Raw genomic sequence first — 23892 nt, 5'->3', positions numbered from 1 at the left:
TTTTGACAGCCAAAAAATATGAGTTTTCTTTTATTCATGCCAAACACCCAACACCACCTAAAGATTAATTCCTGATGTAAAAATTAAAGCATTGTATATCATTTCAACATGTGTGCATGTGTGTGTGTGTGTGTGAGAGAGAGAGAGACAATTTCACAGTCATTTCCACTGGGATCGAGTTCGTGGCACAATCATTCAGGGAGAACAGCATGAGATGTACCTGATCATTCATAAAGTATAATTATTTTTATCGTCCTTTAATGTGAAGACGTGATGCTCATGCATGTAATCTAGCATTGTGCTTCTGGAAATGAATATAAAATGAAATGTAGCAATAATCCTTTTTTTTTGGGAATCATTGACAATATATGAACTAGGGTGTTCTTTTTATAAATGTTTTGTGATGAAAAAAAGAATTGGAAATATTGTAATAGGAGCTATACAAACTCTGGAAAATGGTGTATATGTTGAACAGAATTGTGATAAATCAAATTGCGTAAACGTAACACGTAACTCAGTCTGTATTGTGTAAAGTCGCCGTTTTTAACGGCATTCATTAATGTGAAACATAAAAAGGTGGTCTGTGTTACATAATTTGCTCATTGTCATTAAACAAAAACTAAACACATACTCGTTTCACAAAAATTTCATTTTCGTTCTTTGGCAGTTCAGATTTACGGTTTTTCTAAGAGCCCACTGAGGTGTTCACCGCCATTGCTTTGTCTCTGTATCTGAACTGAAGAAATTGTACCAAGTTTGGGATCATGGTACCGATCAGCGGCACATGGCTCTACTTTCACAGTAACCCCGAGGTGTGTTCTCTGTGCATGATCCTCTTCCTCTTTTCTGAGCTGACTGTTCCTCCTCTGGAGCATATAGTACAGTATAGGATTAGACCTCATTAAAGGTGGAGAATCAGTACTCGATTCACATTTGTCCTCCCCAGGGAGTGTCCATCTTGGTGAGCTTTCTGTTTCTTTCTTCACAGATTTGGGACTGGGTCTGGGGGAGGAGGCCTTTTCCCAAGAGGATCCCTGGATGTTGTTTCCTGGTGATGAGGAGAGTGGGTTAAAACGACCAGGCCCTGAGTTAGGAGTCTGGGGAAACCATGGAGAGTTCACAAGTTTGTGATTGTAACTGGGCTGACTGAAGTTCCCGTTGGCTTTGCAGTTTGCCTGAGGGAGGAAAGGACTGGGGATCCCCTGGGGCTTTGAAACCTCCTTCAGACAGTTGTCTGACAAAAGGAGCTGCTTCAAAACATTGAAGTTTTGGCTGTCTCTCGTGGGAGCTTTACTCACAGGACTCTTGATGAACGAGTCCTCTTCTTTTGGGCTTGGCAGCCTTCTGCTGTTATGGGCCTCAGGTGTTCCAGACACCAGACACCCACTTACAGTATCCAGTGGTCTCTGGCAAAGTTCCTTACTGAGGTGTTCAGCCAACTCCAAGCAAAGTTTCCTCTTCTTAGGAAGATGCACCTGATAATCCTGTCGCTCCTCTTTCACTGTGCTCACAATCTGCTCTGTGCATGGACTCGATTGATAGGTAGTTGTCTTCTGTTTCAAGAGCTGGCTCAAAAGTCCATATTTTGATTCTTCTTTAACATTGCTGTGTGCTTCAACGGTGGGATTGTGACTTTCACAGTCCAATCTCCAGTGGCATCCGGCACCGTCTGAGCTGTCTGAAAGAAGAGTCTCGTCTCTTGGCTCTGTTTTGACCATGACATTTAGTGAAGTGCCATTTGAACTGTCACAATGAAAAAAAGCCCCTGGAGGCTTTTCGTGGACTCCCATAGCCACCTCTGTGCTTCTCCTGTCAGGGGAGTTCTCCTTGTGGGAAGCAGTGCCAAGCAGCAGCTGCAGAACAGTCCGTCTCTCTAGAAGGTTTTCAATTTGTGTCGATGCTGGAGGTGAGGGCTTTTGTCCAGAAAAGGGTGAGAAAGTGGCAGGGGATGGTTCAAATAAAGGGGTTTGGTTCCTTTTCAAGGGAACAGCAAACCTGTCCAGAAGAATCCGAGATCTTTCTAACTCAGGTTCCGGACTTTGCCTTTTGCTCTGTGGTCTGCTGGCTTGCAGAGGGGGTGAGGGGGATACACTCTGTAAACCACATTGAGCCAGATTATGTAACAGCTTACTGGCTGTGAAAGCAGGTTCTACCATCTTCTCACTGGTGTGCTGCCTAGTCTTACAAAGGTCCAGGGGACTGGACTGAACCAGGGGTGCAGAGTAAGAAAAAGGAGACGGAGTCTTGCTTGTATGCCCGCTGACTGAAGATGTGGATAGACTTCTGCCCATCAGCTGATCAAAAGAGTTATGTGTTCTGCTTTCCTCTAGTGTTCCAATCCGTTTAACTGGACTTACAGTTACGTTTCGGGAAACAGCATCCTCCTGTAAATCAGATTGCGGAGCAATTTTGTTTACCATCTCATTATTTCTGTGATCCAACAGTAACTGCATTAGTGTAACCTTATGATGAGATGTCATGTCTGGGCTTATTTCCAACTCCTGGGCTTCAGGCACCTTTGACCCAATAGTCTCTGACTTCCATTTGCTTATAAGCGTCTCTGTGAGTTTGTCTAAAGACGAAGCCGAGGAGGGGTGCTCTGACTTTTGGCTGGAAATTCGGCTCCTCACGGAGAGGTCAATAGGGGAACAGCTGGAGTAGCAGCTCTCTGCATCACTACTGTCTTTGGTCAAGCTGTTTTCTGGGTTTGAGTACTCGCTGTCAGACTGATGAGAGGCTTGGCTAGGAGGAGTGAAGTCATCTTCCAGGTGGCCATTCTTCGTAAGATGCTTTTGAGAGTTGTGATTGTTGAGGAGGAGCAGAAGCAAGCTGCTGCAGTTCTGTGGGGGCCGGCTGCTGTGCCTGTCAAATGGACGCTTCTCTTTAGGGGTGTGAGAAGAGGGCCGTGGGGAGCTGGTGAGTGCACTTTGACCTAGGCCCAAAGTAGGGCTTCTCTGACTGGAATTTAATGTTGGAGAGGGGAGAATTCTGTTTAGAGTAGTAAAAGGGCTTAGCATGCCTGGATCAAACACAGACTCTCCCATGCTGGGTGGTCTATTGTCTTTAGTTTGCTGTGTAGCTATGGCTGCCAGTCTCTCGCTGGCTGATCGGCCACACAGTTGTGCTTTTAAGGTCTGTTCTTGGGAGTATTGCTGCAAATGGGCTTCACTGGAAAGCAGCAAAGCTAACTGACTGCAGGCCACACTGGGTTTAGGAGACGGAGCTGGACTAGACCTGCTCTTCACTAGACTGGCCACAGCCTTGAGTCTCTCTGCACAGGATACTCTGTCAGGCCCTAAACTCTGTGATGAACGAGGAGACTCTGAGCATCGGTCCTGGCTGCTGCGCCGACTGTAAGGCACAGTGTTGCGGCTCTGTTGCTTGTTTTTCCTTATCAGGCCTTTAAGGTGACTGGAGGCTGTACAGTAGCCCTGAATGGTGTCCTTGTCAGTAGTTGATCTGCGACTGCTCTCTCCATCTAGCTGTTTGTAACTCTGACTGATGTTTTGCGTCATGGCTACTGTCTGCAGTCGTGAGCTGAAGGACTGGAGCAGAGAGGCCAGCAGTGTGCTCTCGCCCTGTGCAGAATTATCTAGACTTAGTTCATGGTGTTCTTTGCATTGTCCATTCACGTGTACTGCAGTTGGGCCCTTTTTCTGGTTGTCTGTCTCACTCCAGGTTCCTGAACGCAACAGTCTGGCCTTTTTAAGGTGCAGGGAGGCTGCTCCTGGTGGACTTCCTTTTTCTGGCGGGCTAGAGCCAGGATTGGGTAGCTGAATGCCTCGTGCCCCTTGGTTTCCTGCCTCACCATTGCTGCTGCCAGCCTCTGGTCTCCTTGTTGCCGTAGCACCGGGCCCAGATGCAACCGGATGCATTAGTAAACCTTCCAAATACGTTAAAACAGCAGAATCCTGGTGTGTCTCAGGGCCAGGTTCCTCCCCATGAGTCATGTTCAATAGTAGGCACCCCTTGAGTGGTTTTTGATAATTGCTGAAAATATTATATTAACTGTTGTGCCATAGATGAAGAGCCCTAATTCCTAAAGAGGGACCTGATATTTCTAAGTCTCACAAACTAAAGAACTGGATGTTAAAAATTCCATCACACAGAGATCCAGATGGAATTCCTTTCTGTGTTTCTGTGACAGGCCAACATTTTCAGTGCAGACGCACAGCTGGGGAGGAGTCAGCAAATCCTTCTCGCTACTCTGGTGAAATGTTCCATGCCGCTGAATACTTTGGATGTCTGGTCACAAGGTCTCAAGGGCTCTGTGTTGCCGTTCTGCTCTTGTGCTCTCAGAGTGGACCACACGAGAACCTGCAGCAAAGGGAGAAAAGCAGAGTAGAGCATGAGGAGAAGTTCTACATGACAGAATGCCACTAAGAATCTGTTAAATGTCACATAGTCAGGCCAGGCTCATACAACATCCAAACAAGATCTTTAGATCACTTCTGGAATAACAAAAACACACCCCACCATCAGTTCAAAGTGTAGAATTACAGTTACTTCCTCTAAAAATTGGTAAAAAAAACCCCAGATCAACAGAATATTCCCCATAGGGAGAATGTAGAGGATCGACTTGAGAAAACAGCAGGGTGCTATAGATTATATGAATTATGTCAGTAATTCCAAGCAAAGCCCACTCTATGCGTTGTCACGTCCTGCTATGACACTTCCAGCAAACCTCTCGAGAAATGTGTCTTTGCTTGCTCTCATGCGTGAAGGGCTTTTGAGCGTCGCGCTGCTCATCAGACAGAGAATTTCTGCGGATTATCCCCACACACACACTCAAGGCACGGTTTACATGATTCTCTCCTGTGTGGTGATGGAGGCAGGCAATAAGCAAAGAGCTGACCTTACCACAGGATCTGAGCGAGAGGAGTGGATCTCGATCAGTGCAAAAAAGGGTCACTTTGACCTGTAGCTATTTAAATGCTGACAGGGTTTCCTGGGAATTATCTGAAACTCACTGTGACCATGATGGTCACTGAATATGTTGTGTAATAGAGGCAGAGTAGATGTTCCCTGTTGTCTGATATTCAGCATCAAGCTGTGTGAAAGACGAGAAAAAAAGCCCCTCTGTGTTAACTGTGCTTGTTCGCTCGGCCTGCCAGAACACAAAGCAGAGGAGAGATACGAAAGCCAGTAGCATGCTGCATTTATCTTTCTATCTCGCACTGTAACTGTGTGGCAGACTTTCAGTGTCCAGCAGATTCACAGAGGTCAGTCCCCTCTGCCAAACTTCCTGCTTACGCCAATGCCACACCTTTCTTCTCACACACACACACCTGTCAAATCAACAGCTCTAGCTAAAAACAGACTTGACATTTTCATGTTAGGCGTCTTAAGACAGGATAAGTCTTAAAACAAGAACAGGCGAGATTAAAACATAGAGTGCATCTTTTTCAGACAAACACTAAGTGCGTATTTAATGCTAATGCGTTCGGTCTGGCATTGCTGGAGTCTGTAGGTGTGAAGGCGCTTTTAGATTGAAGCTGTCATCAGTGTCTAACACTTGGTGAAAGCTGGCAGGTGTAAAAGAGCAGGAGTGGGAGGAGATACAGAGAGGCCCGGTGCACCTGTCAGGATGTGGCTCCACAGAGCTACAGCATCAGACCTCATGCTCTGTCAAATAGCATGACACTGCCGGTGTGCTGTGTGCTCGGAGACCCTGGAGGTGAACCCTGTCAGCTCCAGCTCCACAAACAGCCCTCACTTTCCTACTGTCAGAGCCACAGCCACAAAGGTTAATTAATACAGAGCACTCCACCTTTCCCTGTGAGCAAGTCAGTTGTCTTATCCTTTAAATCTTCCTGCCTCTGGCATTAGCGTAATGTTTCTCACAAGCTCACGAGGAAAGAGTCTTCATTGTGACCTGAAGCAGCTTTGGTGAGCTGAACAGGAATAAAAAAAAAAAAGCAGTATTCTTCCAGTGTTTTTATTTTTTTTTGTGCAAAACTGGAATTAGCCTGGTCAGTCACGGCTAACCTTGGGAGTCTATTGTTATAGGACCATGCATTCAAATCTCATGCAAATGACATTTGATTTGAAAGGTTAGTCAACAGGTTCAAGGCTGAAAAACAACAAACAAAGCAGAGAGGAAACCTGGTTAATGAATTATTTCAGACAAGGCCATCAGTCTCAGTTACGGTGCTATCCTAAGCCACTGACCTAAATTTGACAGCAACAAAAGACACTGGGCCATCTGACATCTCTGACTAATCTTAATGGGCAGGATTAAGACTATTTCCTTGCCACTGGCTTATCTCAATTATAAAAAACAGGCCCTGTAATGTTGAAGGCCAATAAACACGCTAGATTTATTTTTGTATTTAGGTTAGCAGGGTATTTTTATTAAAAAAGCCGCGGAAGAAAAAACGAGAATTGGACTTTAACCAAGTGGAGCAAAACAGTCAGAAGCAAAATAGATTAAAGAAAGAAAAGAAATGAAGCTAAACCCTTTCCAGAACAGGATTAAACCCAGATTAATCCAGATCAAATCGCAGCTGACATATGTTTGACCAGGAAAGATGGGTGGCGCCTCAGAAAGGGCCATGTGAAGAATGAATTAATGCCAGGTAGGCTGGAGTAAGTATATTCTTGCTTGCCTCAGGACAAAGCCCTATTGTGGCAGTATGAAACTCAATATGAGGTGCTATGTGGCTATGGACAAGGAAATGGGTGTAATACCTGGAATACATACTAAACTTGACCCCTCACACCTCGCCACGACTTTCCACACCCCACCAGGCTGGACATAAAGAGCAACAGTGTATCTCTCTCTCTCACCATCTCACTGTGTCTGTTTCTGTCTCCTTACCAGCCTCCAAGTAATTATCCTTTATCTCTGACAATGTCAACCAATAACACCCAACAGCATTTTAAGTGATTTCAACTCGCCAGTGGCAAGAGAAAAGCAGCGGCAGGCGCGAATGCTTTATCATCGCAGCGTGCCTTTCCTCACTTTCGTAGACACCAAGAACAGGAAGGTCACAACATTATCAGTGGAAGAGAGGCAATTTCCAGCCCTGAGTTGGGGAGAAAATGGTCTGTTCTGCCAAGGATAGACCTGATGCAAATGTCAGGGGTTGGATATCTAAAAGCCAATCTTCATTGTTCAACATGTGGCGTACAGGATTAATTGCAATATTCTCACTTCTCCCCAAAAAAGGGATAATAATTTACTTCCATTTTCCATTTACACTATTGAAAATGTGGCCTTAATACCAAAAGGAGAAGAAGGAGGGAAAAAAAAAAAGCCACATGATTCGTGGTGGAAGAGGAAATCAAGGTCATCTTGAGACGCTCATGTTGATGCAACAGCTGGTGCCCATGCAAAGCACTCAGTGTTAATAAAAAGTGACAATGTGGCCCTGGCTGTGTATATCACTAATATCGGGCATGGGGCTGGCAGAAGAGTGTGCCGCATTAAATGGTAAGTCAAGGTTACAGGAATCTAAAGGAAGCACCCAAGGCTATACACTTTTTGATGATGTTATCTGAGGCTGGGGTTGAGCCAGCTACTCTTTAGGGCTCCTCCACTTAGGCATTTGTAAATTTAATACCGCTCAGTGAGATTAAATAAAACAACAGGCTTGTAAGATAACCAAAAATGTTGGAAAGTTTAACATGAAACCTAACATCGCTCTGAGAAACCCATGACTAATAAACACATTTCATAAGCTTTGTATTAAAACCCAGTGGTAGAGACAATTCAAATTCAACAGTATACCATTATTGTAAATTGAGAAAGCTCCATCCTGCATTTGATGGGGTTACTCTAACTCTAAAGCTTGTAGGCAGGGTTCAAGTTCTTATTGCTGCAAAAGAGTTCATGGGGTGGGATGAACCAAAACCCTGGGTATTTACGTTTACTCATATTGTGCAGTGTTATGTGGGTCAGGAGATTTTTTTTTTTTTTGTTCCAATGAGGACTATTTCACTGGGTATGTTATGCCAATGCAAATGTAAATCATAAGATTGCTATTTCACCTGTAATTCTTACTTTGAGTAAAAGTGGAGCCACTTGGGAATCTGTTAAATCAGAAAGGAAAATTATTGTGCACACGAACATTTAAATGGTTATAAATGTTTATATATATATATATATATATATATATATATATATATATATATATATATAAAAATCTAGACTGAGGTGACCTATTTTGTAAAGAGGCATGTTCTACTAACTTGCCCAGATACACACAAATACACAATCTCTTACCTGTCCCTGTGCAACACTGTTCATTACTAACCCACATTATATCTCTGAACCCCATCACTGTCCTACATTACTTCACCAGACCCATGTTTTTTAGACCCTGATTCTCATCATCACCACAACCCTTTTAAATAAGGTATTTTATAAAATATTGTAAAGCGCTGTAACAAAATAATATGAATTTAAAAGTAAGCTAGCCAAATACTCAGTCATGAAGACACCAGATGTCTTCTAACATCTAGTCGTTCTTTTTCCAACTCTACCTCAGGCATGGATAAAATAATCTATATTTTCTGTTGATTTTAATTTCAAAATTGCCATTCAATTAAATACTTGCATTGGTTATGTAGAATTAAAACTCTATTTAAATATTCTGTGCTGTTCGAACTGGGTGATTAGAGGTGAATTCTGTCCAGAAAAGTCTATTGCAGCAATGCAATAAATCCAAGTCTGTCTTGATTAAATATTCATTTCACAAGGTGCTCTTAAGGGACAGATATGTACGAGATGATGAATCGCCTAAGGTTTTATCCAGAAAGACTGAGAAAAGTCAAGGCTGATCGCTGGAGTTGTGGGTGCCTGTCTGCACTACTCTGACATAAAATGAATGTTGCTGATACGACTCGAAGTTTGATTTATAGTATAATGGATGTATTCTGGACGAGCTGAGAACGTTTCTGGAATACAGCGAGGTTTGAATGACAGAACGAGTGTCCATTAGTAGCGGAAAGAGAGAACGGCACGCATCTGTTCCTGACATGCAGGCGGCGTTATATATATATATGAGCGAGAGCTAGGTCTCTAATCAGTTAAGTGCACTTAACCTATTAAAAAAAACAAAACGATTGAGCGTAACCTCTTTGAGCCAGCGTCAGGTAGCGTTGAGCCAGCTGGCAAGCGTGGCATTGAGCCGTAGCCAATAAAATGCCAACCCACCAAAATGTGATTAGCCGTTTCTCCCACATGTATCCTCCGTTCTAATCACTAGAGTTTAGACTCCTCTAGACTTAATTTGAAACTTCTCTTCCCCTTTCTCTCTCTCTCTCTCTCTCTCTCACACACACACACACACACACACCTAGTCTAATCACTAAACCTCTAACTCCTCTAGACTTCATTACTTCATCTGAGCAAGCACACACAAACAAACACCTATTACTCTGTTCAGCTGAAATTCATCCTGCCAAGTCCATGTCCATCCATCACCTCCGTCCTTATAACACCTCAGTTATCCAAACTGATTCAGAATACGTCTCTGGCCCGAAACCCCACCTAAAATCACCAACCCGACCCAAAAGATGCATAACGGACCACCTTAGTACAATCTGGCTTATTCTGGGAGGTGGGAGGAAACCAGAAAACCCTGAAGAAACCTACAAGTAAAATGATATCAGAGTTTAATTACGCTCAATTACTCTGAATATATGGGACAAATTTAAAAGGCTAGTTACTATAAAACAATATTATATAATCTACATAGTCATGCACAATAAACTTACTGCTTACTAATCTAAAAACATAGTATTTCCCTAAGTTTCAATTGAATTCAATTCATGAATTAGAAGAAAATGTGAAATCTAAAACAGGGATTTTTACTCCACTTTTCCTGTACAAACATTTTTGCCTTTAAACATATCTACATTACAAAAATATTAGAACATTCCAACAACCAAATTCATTCTGACAGCACTCATATCTTATGATCTAATTGAACATGAAGTAGTAGTGCTACCTTTTCCCAAGCTGTGAATCCAGATACAGGTAAAGTGCTGATAATTTTTTTCTACTGACAATAATGCTTTGGCAGAATGCTAATGATTTCCCACTTGGTCTTTAACCAACAAACACATACTTAGACTCACACACACTTTCCATCCTCGTATATCTGTTGAACCTCCCGCTTTCCTCTCCCACGTTGTTCTACATTTCAGACGCTGCCAATGGTAAAGGAAGGCATGTTGTTTTGTGCTGCTCCTGATCAAGGCCACGTGTACCAGGGCACAGGATTAGAGGTCTCAGACAGCGCAAAGCTACACCCGTTATACCACAAGGTTACAGTTTAATCTGTGGTAACCTCGCACACAGCCTCGCTTCTCTTGTAGTAAACACTACATGTTCACACTCATGTTCTCAGTCCCTCTCACCAAACGGCTCTCCGTGTCATCTGTGATGGATATTATTGGACAAACTTTGACTCTCTGAGTGTCTGGCAGCTGCATGGAGCTGTCTTTGCTGCTGTTAGACATTAAAATGACGTTCATTAGGCATGCAGCACACACACCTCGGGCCAGAAATTGGAGAGGCGAGCTGGAGCCTGACAGTAACGTCTGTCACAGACAGAACTACTGAACATCTGTGATTTTTTTTTTACTTCTTCCCACCCACTAGCTAATTCTGCTCTATCACCCTACAATATATACCAATATGTTCCTTAGCACATGCTCATGTATTCCAGCAACTAACAGTTTTTTATACTATATACCTTTTTATTCATAATGTCTAAGGAATGATATAAGGAATAGTTTTACTCTACTTATGCCCCTATGGTTCACTGCCAATCAGTCAACATTTTTATTGATTAAAAGCATGACTTATTTAAAAATGTCCACAAAACAAATTCAGTTGCAAAAAACTAAATGTTGCAATACATGCTATAAATGTTAACATATTCTCAATGTGATATAACATTAATTTTTAACTGCCCAGCAACTCTTAGAAATCTACACCATTCAACAACATTTCACCAATCAGATTTAAGAAATGTGTACATATAAATAGTAAATTTTTCTTTAATTTTTTTAATCAGCTGATACAAGCCCACAAACCAGCAACTCCCCAGCTAGTGGCTCGTATCAATAATGCTGAGAATGCTCATTTATTAGAAGCTGCATCTTCCTCACTCAATAAAGCAATAAAGAAGCTGGAGATGAGTGAGAGTCAACAGCGTCTTTTGCATCAGCAGGAATATTTCATTATGTACATAACGAGTGCCATTAATCGCTCCTAACAAGAGGACACAACCTCACCTTGGCTGTCTCGCATGCAGCTGAGGGGAGGAGTTACCAGAGGGGAAAGGCGGAGGATTCAGAAAAAAAGAGAGAGAGAGAGAGAGAGAGAGAGAGAGAGAGAGAGAGAGAGAGAGAGAGAGTGAGATAGATAGAGGGAGAGCGAGAAAAGCAGGAACTCAATATCACCACACTCAGGAAACTGCCATCTTCTGCTCTCCCTCTTCATGCTGACGTGTGAAGACAGCCAACGGCTGTGAAGGTAGAATAAACACCCAGAACAACTGAAAGACTATGGGACTGTGAGAGAGAGAGAGAGAGAGAGAGAGAGAGAGAGAGAGAGAGAGAGAGAGAAGGGGAGAAAAAGAGAATGAGTGAAAGAAAGAGGGGAGAGGAAAAGAGAGAGAAAGAGAGCGAGAGCCTGCAATGACAGCAGCGCCCTTGACATACTGACATCAGCCTGTTGTCATGTGACACTGTCATCTGCCACCTGGCAAGAACCTCCACCTTCTCACGACCTCATCCTCCGGTGACCCCCTCCCACCCCACCCTAGAGGCCCCCCTCCTCCTCCTCTGAGCTGGCGGTGAAGGTCGTGCAGGTCTCTGTGCCCTCATCTGTAATCCTCCGCTATTCGTCAGCAGCCGTGCTGCGAGAGGAGAATGCCCAATTAGGCAGCTGTCACACAAACCAGAGGCTGCACAAAACCGTCCCTCTGTCAGGCGCCTGCGCAGCTGCGGGTGCCAATTACGGCCAGGGCTCTGCTCCTTCTACCCCGGCTCCTGCCCGCTTTCCTTCATGGCCACCAAGCCAAAAGTACAAAAAACAATCACAGTTTGCTTTGGCACAAGACCAATGTGAAGGCTTTCTTCCCAAATATTTATGCCGCAGAGTATACACTGCCTCTCTTGTTCTCTTTCCTATGATGAATAATTTAGGTAAAAGTCAAAGAGGGATAAAGAGAATTAGGCTTACTCTGGGAACTTTAGGTTTGGTAGTTATGCTAATAATTTAACACTTGGTCTTTTGAAACTAAGTCAGAAACCATCCACGAGCACTTGGTAAGGGTCGAGGCAGGAAAACATTAAGAAGCAACACAACCTAAACAGTGCATCCAAGGATGCAGCATATATCAACTGCTGACAAATGTGTCTAAACCAGACAATTCCTCATCTCCAAACACATCTGTTTTGAGTAATGTGAAAGCTAATCCATAAAAATGAAAGGGAACGAGTTGGAGGGCAGCCTGTAGAAGATTTACGGTCTGGTGCATCAGGACTCGTTGCGGCATTTATCGATCTTTAAGTGTCCACTTCTCCATTTAATCAAGAACCTCAAGAAAAAGAAGCAAAACAGCCGACGTTTGAAAGTGGAGATGATCCACAGCACTGCTGATGGGCTGAGAGGTGGGTTCAGGATTGCCTGAAGGGATTATAGACTTTTGTAAAAACCGTAACCAATTGGTAGAACGTTTTGTTTCTCTTGGAACAGATACTTTGTTAAATTAGAGGACGTTCTGATACTCATCAACCGCTTAGGGACAGTGTGTCATGTAGGTGATCCATGCTGTTCCAAACAGCTCAATCGCTTTATTCTCAGCTGGGTCACGCACATCTTTATGGATGACAGACTACGTAGCATGTTATTGCTGCGTTCTGACAGGCGGATTCAGGCTTTTGTCTACAAACTTCTGTCATAATCAGACTAACGTCTGAAACAGTACTACGCCAGACAGTGTAGGTGATTACGACGACATTGATGAACATCACTGCCCGGTTGCGTGACGCCGTGTGAAGGATAAATGCGAGTAGGAATTAGAAATGAAAGTGACAGGGGGCTGTTTGGACGGTCGTGGAGTTGAGTGAGCGAGGGGGCCACCGTGGCGAGCAAATTTGAATGGCTGTCTCTTTAAATAACTTTAAGACCTCTCCTTGTTCTCTTGTCTACTTCTTCCAAGTTAAAACACACACACACACACACACACACACACACACACACACACACACACACACACTCTGGCAATACAAAGCTGCTATGGCTCCTTTCACATTTGCCAGACAGAGTGGGAGGCAGTCTTTTATCACAGAAACAAAGGTTACTGTGCGGCACAAAACAGCAGATCTGGAACTGGAGCCCTGCACCACTAAGGGGGTTAAATCCCCTTTTCCCGTCTGCACAGGGGGGAAAAGGGGGAGATTGATGGATTTTACAGTGCCCTTCTTCTACTCCCCTTCCCCCATTTCCTGTTGTTCCTGAATGTCACGGGCAACTGTGTGTGTGTGTGTGTGTGTGTGTGTGTGTGTGTGTGTGTGTGTGTGTGTGTGTGTGTGACCTTGAGCGGCATCGCTGGCATGACACGAGCTGCCTTGCCTGCAGGCGTCCTTGAACTGGATCTGCAAGACAAAAACCTTTTATGCCGTCTGATAGACATCTCAAATCTCCTTCAGATTCCTGCTCTTCCAATCTGCACGCCTGCTCTCAGCACACACACACATACACACACCATTGGGAATAGCATTATCAGAAAGCTAGATCTCTAACCTTATGAGTGAACTCAGATACCAGCAGAATTTCAAAAGGTCTGACTGGTTTATTTTTAACCTCAAACGCAAATTTCCCACTAATTCGGTTTTAGAGGGTGGGAAGGAGGGTGGTGTGTGTGTGTGTGTGTTTGGGGGGGGATTCTGACTGGATGGCGCCAGTGCCACTGTGGGTGTGAATGTGATTTGTTTTAAGATGCCAGTGAAACGAATTTAACAATGATGTTCCTTTGCAAACAACTCTGCAGAACGAATTTATATATTTATATTTATATATATATATATATATATATATATATATATATATATATATATATATATATATATATATATATATATATTACACACACAATTGTAGAGTTACAAAGAATGCAGTGGCGATGAGGAAATGGTCATGTTTGACGTGGAGTCTCTTGCCTTATCTCGGAATAATAATGAGCTCAATATTGCAGCCAAGACGCAACCTAGGAATACGGTAGGCCTGGAAAAAAGCTTCAGCATGATTTGCTGAACAAGCTACCGCTGAAACTGTGCAAGCCTGGTATAAGGAGGAGTGGAGTTATAAAGGTATTTGATAAACTAAGCCACAGATCAGTGGAATGGCGATCTGCTGGGATGCCGCACGTTTTTCAAGGAACTGATAATTCGGGCAGGAAGAAAAAGTAAAAAAAAAAAAACTCTACTGTGAAAGTGTTCTGCAGAAGAGGGATGAGAATGTTATCACTATGCAAATGCAGTGCCCTTGTAAGCACCAGAATGGCAAGCTGGGGTTCAGAGTATTAAACAAATATTTGGATCGTCCTCCATGTCTTTGCTGCTGAAGCATGAAAGGAGAAACAAGGCATTTCATCATGAGCGTGGACAGGATGCTCATTCTTTGTGGGAGATCTCGCAGGGTCGGAGTCCATTCTGCCGGCTATGTCGAGTGACCTTTCCTGACTGTAATGCTGTCGCCTGGGTTCTGCAGTCCTGCTGGAAACCATCTGCTCCGTTCTTCCGATGACGGTTTTTGGAGCGGCCGGGGCCCGATCTTATTTCTGAACGCCACCCAGCCTTAGTTCGTGGAAACGATCCGCGATCAGAAACGAGTCAGAACTTCTGGTTGTTCCACGTTCGTGCCATGACAGATCTGTTGTTGTGATGCAAGCAAACAAGATGCTAATCCTCGCCATATAACCCCACTCCAGGCTGATGTGTGTTACGTGTCATTTCATTCAAGGGCCTCGCACACCTGTGTAAATATAGCAAGCTTTCAACACAAGCTGAGTCGGGTTCCATTAGGCAGAGTGCTCGTGGGCGCTTCTGCACTACGACCTACAAGTCACACTCCAGTATAATTCAGGCACTAAAACACACAACACACTCTGAGTCAAAGTCCCTTTACCTTTGCTATACTGCTTGATCGTTGTGCTGAAAAAAAGCAGGAGCAGGATTTTCATTGTTTAAATAGTATACAGCGCCATTAGGAGTCACTGAGCCATGGATAAGGCTCCGAACATTCCAAAGTCCACTCCTTCGCCTTGTATAATTTGCAAAGTCTTTATTTTGTTATGCTAATAAGTGTTAATAGAATATATCTACAATGACCCACTCTAACCTTATACAAGGTGATCATGTAGTCTGTGTATAAAAAAAAACAATTCAACAACTTGGATTGGGAACTGGGAAAGCATCCAGCACTAGGATCAGCTGGGTATCCTGATAGAGTGCAAACTTAGGAAGTTATTTTTGGTCTGCTTTCGGTCGGTTAAACTTGCACTGGGAGTGGAACGAAAATGGAAGCCAAGAGAAGTATTGTATCTTTTATCAACGAGTATTTCTGCAGGGCTTCGGTGTGCTCGCATATAATGGAGTCACGGGGGAAAAAAAGGGAAAAACCTCCACGCACGATGCGGGGCATATAATCTACGGTTCATTTGCCGCTTCCTCCGGAATACGACAAGTCGTTTACAAGATGTAGCCTTTGCCGCTGACCCACTTCCATGTAGCTGTGTCTGGAGACGAGGCCATGCTCCCCATCTGACTGACGACAGCTCTGCCACCCTCTGCCTCCGTGAACTGTGAGAAAAATAGGTCGCCATGACCCACTTTTCCTCTGTGTGTGTGTTTTCTATGACAGCATGTGAAGTGCACCGCAGTCTTGATCAGGCACCTCGAGAAGAAAAGGGAGAAGGAAAAAGAAAAAAAAAAGAGAGAGAGGGTAGAATCAGAGAGAGAGCAAGAGAGAAAGGAAAGACATGAAAAACTGGAGAGACAGCAAGACTAAGAAAGACTGCCTTCATTAACTCCAGTGTGCTGAGAACAAGCTCGGAGAAATATGCAGCTCTTATCAGGCTACATAATTAATAAAACAGGATTCACAGCCCAATCACTTCATCCCGTTCTCCGTATAATGTTCATCCGTCCAGCTTGGGAACAGCTCCATGAGCAAAGTGAGGAACACATCAGCGCCAGCATCCTGGGTGCAGAAATTCCCGTCTTAACAGACAGACAGGTTTACTCATTAACTTCTGGTGTACACAGACACTGCCTTCCAAATCCCCAAGAGCTTTACGGAGGATCGACGGCTGCCTCTCAATCTGAGCGCGCTGCCTTTGTGGCGAAAGAGAGATGTTTGCTGATAATGCTGCCGCGAGCTCTCTCGCCCCCAGCAACGATCCACCGTGTGATCCTTGTAATGCGAGAACGTGTTTCCAGGCAACGCAAACCGACAAATGGTCAGATATTGATCCTGGTCGTGGCATCGGCACAACAATGTTTTCTTCCTCCGACATGGATAATGCATGATGTACATATGAAACGATGTGCTGCCAGAGGCTCCTCGGCATTAAATGTTGCAGCGTGGTTAGCGTGTGGACAAGACTTATAGGTGTGGGATTAGCCTTTTGGCTGACTTTCTAGCCGGGGTTTCGTAAAAGCATTGAAAAAAGCACTGAGGGGATGTGTCCAAATGTTTGTAGACACATCATGTTCATATGTGCCTGGTGAACATTCCTTTAGCTGTTCCCAACCTCCACTCTTCTGGGAAAGTCTTCCACTAGACTTGAAGTTTGGCTGTAGGGATTTGTCCATTCAGCTACAAAACGTTGAAGGGACAAGAAATTGCAATGCTACAGCAAAGAAGGACATTCTGGACAATTTTGTGGAGAAGGTGTCAATGGACCATTCACCATATGATGTATCTAGTTAACAAAACAATAATACATTTGTCTAGTTAACCCGTAACCAACATCTCTTTTAATCCGTTATCAAACCCAATATGTTTCGAACATCAGTCGCTCGTCCGAAAGGTGTTCATAAGCTGTTGAATCATTGCTCATTGACCTTATTAAACCCATTTAAATGTATTTAGGCCAGGCCCTGCCTTGCTGTGAGCATGAAGGTCAGCCCTGAATGGAAGGGCAGGTGGCTTAAAGAGAGGCTCGGTCTAAATCAGAGTTGTCTGGCCTTGGTGACTCAGCCCTGTAAATATGATTACACAAGTGGGGCATTAGCACATTTAAGCACACAGATTTTCGTTCGCGTCTCTAAACGATCCAGAAGTAATGAACTATATCATCCTTTTTTTTTTTTGACTGAATATGCTCAATCCCATGCAAATTGTAACCCAAATGAAAGTGTTCCTTAAGTGGTAAAAAAATTACCTCAGCTGGGTACCAGTACATCTGAAATGCTTTTGTTATGGTTGCTATGGGAAACAAGCGCCTGTTAACAAGGAAGTGGTTATACAAAATGTGCCTCTAGTCTGGTTACAGCTGCCAAGATTAATTAATTGATTCTGTTTATGCTGGAATAGGGAAAAAAAAAATCTGGAAAGGATCCAAGAGAGAAATTTCCTTCTGTATTTGACACTGGTGTCGAAGTGAACAAAGCAATTCTCGCAACAACAGCAACAACCACGTTGCTCCTGATAATAACAACAATATAAAAGATCCACGGGTTACGGTGCTCATAACCTCATGACCAGACTAATAAAAAGAGTGTCTTATCACTTGACAACAAATCTTCCGACAAGTGTGTGTGTTACACAAAGTCCAGCAAGGCCTATTTGTGAGGAGGATGATCACACGACCGAACCTTGTTTTGGACTGTTTTTTAAAGACTTTTCTGTCAAGGTCAGGTTAGTCTTAATGCCTACTCTCTACCCAGGGCTTAGCCTTGAGAAGCATGAAGTGGCTCGCTAGGACGAGGAGGGCGCATTTATCTTCCTATGGCGCCCAAGGACGTTTCCCGATCCGCTGTAGGAGCTCTAACTCATTCCATTCGCCTCGCTAATTGGGATGCAAGGAAAGTAGTCATGGGGCAAGGATGAGTGCTACGCCGTGCAGAGCACTGAGCCAAAATCACGGCTGGCTGGAACAGCTTGGGAGAAAAGCAAAGCCAAAAAAAGCAGCGCGAAGTGCTGCGCTTGTGTGTTCGTAACCGACAGCGGTGAACGCGCCACATGTCTCAGTGTGAGTAAATTCCTCTTCAGCATGCACAAAAAAGGACTATGTGGCGAGACTTCATCAACGCAGCACCGCTGACTGCGACCCAGGGAAAAATATCCACTCTCCGCCATCTATCTGTGCTGGAGAGGTGTCCCTTGTTGCCCGGCAACAGCGCGGTTCACTTTAACCCCTGAGCGGAGGCTTTTGTGCTCCGACAGCAGGAGCTTGGTGTCAGTCAGCTTTAGGAAGTAAGACAACTTCATCCCTCGCAGCTTTTTCATGTGCCTGGAAAGGCTTACGGAAGGCCGCGTTTTCGAGAACGCCAAGTTTCTGTGCTCTGCGGAAAAACGACGAATGTGACAAGACTAGCAAGTTAACCAAAACAGTGACAAAAGCTGACACCCAACTGTGGATTGACTCAGTGTCCGTTAAAGTGCTAAATGTGAGGAGAAAGACTGATAGGAGGAAGCGAGAAGCTATTTCTGCTAATCTAATCTTCTGGGCTTTTATATTCAAATGTTGCATTTAATTACTGTGTGGAAGTGTAAGTAGGACGTCTGTAAACAGCTGATATCCATCCATATGGAGAGCAAATATTTAATAATAATTCAGTTGTACGGGAATATATATAAAACATCCTTTCATTGCGTGATGCGATGGATGCAACGAAAAGCTGTAAAAGTTGCAATTAGACAAACATCACTGCGATTTCGGTTCCTGTATTGAGAGAAGAAACAAATCTCACCAACAAAGGTTCTTCCTCTCCCTCAAGTGGCATATGGAGGCTTCATCTTGTAAAATGTCTTTGTTTTTTCATTCATAAATCTGCAAAAATCCACCTTCAGCTAACTGCAGTTTGACCCTGGCCTGCACACACACACACACACACACCTGCGTATAAGTCGGGTCATTACGTAAATCTCTTCCCGCCACAGCTTACTGCACCAGACGCTGTCTCCTTGCCTCGGCTTTGAAGGTTCCCAAAAGGACGGCCGTGCTAAGAAGTTATGAAGGACAGTGCTGGTAATAGGCTGGCTCTGCGACGGCCTTGGACTTTGAATTCTCCGGCAGACAGGTTCATGCATCAATCCTTCAGCTTTACACAGACAAGGCACTCACCTTCGTGACTCGACTCAACAGGAATGAGTGGCATTTCACTTAGCTGGACCTCTCTTCCTCCAACACGACAACCCCCGCACTCCCTTCTCTCTCTCTCGATGTCTTGTTTAAAAAAATATGACTGTGCGCGGTTCGCCTGACACAGACTTGGTGTTTTAATCAAACTCAGTGAACCCCCTCCCTTCTCCCTTTTCCTACCCTGACACCTCACAAAACTGGATGATACACCTATATATAGAAGTCGTAGATCTACTCTGGCGGTAATTGTATTGAATTCAATTATATGCAGCAAAAGTAACAGGGTTCACGTTTCTCATAATCAGCACCTTTCCGTTTTAGAGACTTAAACTCTTATACGAGTGACCTTTTACGCATAAAGGACGGTATCCCATAGAAAAGAAATGTGCGCCGCTCGGTTCCAGACACCAATCGTGCATGAATTTCCGAGCGCAAAAACACGAGATCGAAGTGAGCAGTGAGCTGCGTGGGTTCCATTTAAAAACATGGAGCGCACATGTAAAAATAAGAGGGTTGAAGGCCGAAGCTGCTTGTGGGAATGCTCTGTGGATGCCACTGGCTGGCACAGATATTTCACAGCTGCCGTTTTTAAATGGGTGATGACGGTAAGGGTGGCATGCTTAATTTATCTGACCTGCATCTTTGCCTGGGACTGAAGTACAAATTCAGCTAGTAAAGCAATCGTGTACAGAACAATCCGTTGCTATATATCCCAATAAGATATTCAGGTTTAATGCTCCTATATATCCTTTGTTCAGGGGGATTTTATTGCCGACCCCCCCACTGCTTTCCCCCCTCTGCCCAGCCAACTATACTCATTATCTTTTATAAGAGAACTAGTGTTTTATCACTACATATTGTCTCAGCAAGGGCACAAACCTGATCAGCTTGTATTTACAGATGATTTGTCTTCCTATATGTAAAGGAGACTCTATAGAAATGGCATAATTGGCATAAATTGACAAGCATTGTTTTTCTTTTAAATATCTCTGTACCTCTCTCTCTCAATCTCTCTCTCTCTTGATATGGCAGTATTCCCAAGCATAAAACAAGAGATGATGGGGTCATTTACATTTTCCGAGCGACCGTCAACACCACGAGTGAGTCACTCTCACACTTTAACTAACCCAATAGCGATGTTCACACTTCATGAAATCGGCCTCAGACCACAGTTTTCCTGTAGCACACCATTAAAATCCACGTTTCTGTGTGTAATCTGTAAAACAAAGGGTACCTGCAGACTGACCTTAAAGCACCTCAAAAACAATTACTCAGAATTAGCATATACATTTGCATTGTTTTGTAGTAAACACGATGGGCAAGACGATCAGGGAGAGGGGGGGTGTGTGAGGTGAATACACATCGACCTCAGAACAGAAAAGAGAGAGCCTCCATTTTCATTGTCACGTTCTAAAATGGGGTGATTACTAACAGAATACACATCCAGCTCTGACTCACCCCTGACAGGTTAAAAAAACAAAAAAACACTTTCACTTTCCAATCAGCCTCCCGTTAGCAGTTTGCCTGTTTTTCAGAAGTGACATTCACGTGTTGTTTTGAATACAGAAACCGGAATGAGGTTGTGACCCCTAGTTTCTGGAACGTCTGCAAACGCTAAATCCAGTGGATCAACGTGATTTACGAGATCTGAGGCTCAATATAACCACCGTTTCCACCTACACCAAACAAGCCACTAATCCCATGCCCGAGATAAATATGTATCAAACCCGATTTCCATTCGAAGACATGCTCGTTGTTACTTTTCTTTCCTCTCCTTCACCTGAACTAACAGCAGCAACAGCAGCACTAATACCCAGTGCCTCTCAGTAACCTTTTGACTCTGACCTTTACAGCCTCTTCTTATTGACCGAAGCCACAGGAAACCTCATGACAACAATAAACACAGTCCAAAATCCATACATGCTGTTCACCAGCACCAGACATGGTTATTTAAGATAGGAAATACAACAGCACTTGTTCATCACTCCTGTTTTGTTTTCTACCGAATTCCCATTCATCATGAACGCCAAATAAATGTACATCTACGAGGTGGTGATCTATTATACGATCTTTATATCTATAATAATCTTACTATACACACAATCATAATGGACCAAAAAAAACGTAATAATGTCAACAATAAAAAAGAATAGACTTTAGTTTCTACACTGTATAAAAATACTATGTATCATTGTGCACCATTCTGCAAAATGCTAATATATAATAATTCTGTGACATGCTTGCAATGCAAATCTACAGCACTGTAAAACAAATAATAACAATAACACAACCTGCCAGTACACCTCACTGAATATTATTAAACAAAAAGTGGTTATTGCATTGATTCCCATATACTTTAACTTCAATGAATAAAATTTTTTAATCATTTGCCTCCAGTGTTGATATTTTCTTCATCTTTTGCAATTTAGCTTTATTTTTTCAGCACAGTGTAAACACACAAATCCCAGTGTGTCACGTGATTATATTTCCTTTCATTCTCAGAAAATCTGTTAATCTATCTTCACTGCTTCCCCTGGGAAAAAAATTATTTGCAAAACTCTTTTTACCTCTTCGTACAAATACTTCATCGTTTTGATGGTTGACCCCCAAATATCACGATTATTATTTTTGTAATGTAAGAATTTGAGTATTTCTGTATGTTCTTTAGTTACACTACACTACACTACACTCACACACACACACACACACACACACACACACACACACCTAAATATAGATATTTTAAAACCCAGACAGGTTTAGAAAGCGAGTAAGCGGTTAAGTTGTATATTGTATTTTGTATAAAAATTGCCACTTTAATAGTTTGTTTATTACTAAATTGTTTGTAATTGTGCATTGAATAAGATTTCCCCAAAAATGGCCTCCAATAGATGATTATTATTTGATGGACACGAAGCCCCGCCCACAGGATTTCACTGGGTTTATACATTGTCTATAAAATGAATTACTGAATACGCATCCATATAAACCATCCGGGCTGTAATGCAGTTCTCCAAACAGATTTTTCCCACCAGATTTTGCAAACGCGAGGTTTAAACACATCATTATTTTATGCTACATGCTCTACATGTCATCCATTTTTTTTATATAAGTACGTAAAGGAAAACCGACTATTGCACCTTAAAAATGCGAGAAACCAAAGCATAGGTGTAAACTCTGAGTAGTGATGCAAAATCCACATTGATGTCAGGATCTAAAATGGACACACACACACACACACACACACACACACACACACACACACACACACACACACACACACGGAAATGGACACACGTTTGCATTCAGTAAAGAAGATGAGAAAGAGAGAGAGAGAGAGAGAGAGAGAGAGAGAGAGAGAGAGAGAGAGAGAAAGAGAAAGAGAGAGTCTTCTGCACTACGAGAGCAGTGGCCAGGAAAGCTTTCTCGGTTACCATGGCGATTGACCGCTGCCTGTGGCTGCGTCCTAATCCACAGACCTTTCGCCTAAATAGTGCGTCTTGTCCGCTATTTAACACGAGGCATTAGTGCTGTTTAGGGACATCGCCTAAAATCAAGCAGCGACCGCGCTTCTGCGTTTTACGCACCACCAAAAAAACAACACATTCACTTGGCATCGTTTCTCATAACAGCTGCTCGGTGCCTTGTTACCTGCGTGTGTAGGGAAAAACGCGCTTCTGACACCAAGGAGTCGGGGTACCGGTCCGATTGGCGCCTGGTTCTGCTGAGTCCACAAAGCAGTCCGTACTCTGGTCAAGTCTGCGCTGAACTGCTCTTGATCGGAATCCCCGCCTGGTTCTCTCTTTCTCTGTGTGTGTGTGTGTGTGTGTGTGTTTTCAACTCCGCAATGTGCCCTCTAGTGAGAAATGAGTCATCAGCGAATCGATTCCCTCCCAGCGACTCCCTCCCTCTTTTCCTCACACCAGATACACTTGACTTGTTTGTCAGGATTGTAGAGTGATGAAATAAATGATTTTATAAAATGAAACACTTTGGCATGCGACCTTAATTAATTGACGACAATGTGGCGAATTTTTTAACAATTGGCATCTTTTTTCACAGAATTTCATAACCAAAATGCTGCGTACGATTAAATAATATTATGAAATTATACAGATAAAAAAATACCTTAAAAATGTTTTTCTTGAAGACATGCTTTTTGTGGGAAACATCCTGCTATTAAGCACCGATGATCAATAGGTCTCTCCTAATATAAAGCATCAACATATAAATAATATACAGTACTGTGCAAAAGTTTTAGGCCACCATTAGATGTGTTTTAGCAATTGTATAAAGACTATACGTGATTATTTCTCACTCTCTTCAGTACAATACAACCTGAAAATACAGAAAAAATATATATAGTATTACAGTAATACAGTATTAAAAATACAGGTACTATAAGCTAAAGTAGCAAGTATTTAGTGTGATCTCCTGTCACACTTGAGCAATAGCAGGAACCTGTCTCTCATAAACCTAAATGGAATGGAAACCTCATTAATATCATTGCTAATACTTGTATATTTCATACAATTTCTTGTCAAAATGACTGCTGTGA

General features: G+C 43.1%; 1 protein-coding gene across 6 annotated transcripts; it reads right to left on the bottom strand.

Annotated features, from left to right (window-relative positions):
* nrip1b (nuclear receptor interacting protein 1b) lies at positions 1-23254 on the bottom strand. 6 transcript variants are annotated; one of them, XM_046861104.1, is made up of 3 exons: positions 22986-23254; positions 13560-13620; positions 1-4317 (listed from the first exon to the last, which is right to left on the bottom strand). In XM_046861104.1, the coding sequence occupies exon 3, from the start codon at positions 3948-3950 to the stop codon at positions 675-677; it is 3276 nt and encodes a 1091-aa protein (XP_046717060.1). In that variant the 5' UTR covers positions 3951-4317; positions 13560-13620; positions 22986-23254; the 3' UTR covers positions 1-674. The 6 variants fall into 6 exon arrangements, with proteins under 6 accessions (XP_046717060.1, XP_046717062.1, XP_046717059.1 ...); XM_046861106.1 differs by lacking the exon at positions 22986-23254 and adding an exon at positions 18943-18966; XM_046861103.1 differs by lacking the exon at positions 13560-13620.
* Positions 23255-23892: the final 638 nt, after the last annotated feature.

The sequence above is a fragment of the Silurus meridionalis genome, chromosome 11 (assembly GCF_014805685.1).
Source record: "Silurus meridionalis isolate SWU-2019-XX chromosome 11, ASM1480568v1, whole genome shotgun sequence".
NCBI lineage: Eukaryota > Metazoa > Chordata > Actinopteri > Siluriformes > Siluridae > Silurus > Silurus meridionalis.
This window is presented reverse-complemented; position numbering and strand designations above follow the sequence as displayed.

What these genes read in the sequence shown, in the direction of transcription:
- nrip1b (XM_046861104.1), bottom strand. Translation starts at nt 3,950, where the DNA reads ATGACTCATGGGGAGGAACCTGGCCCTGAGACACACCAGGATTCTGCT.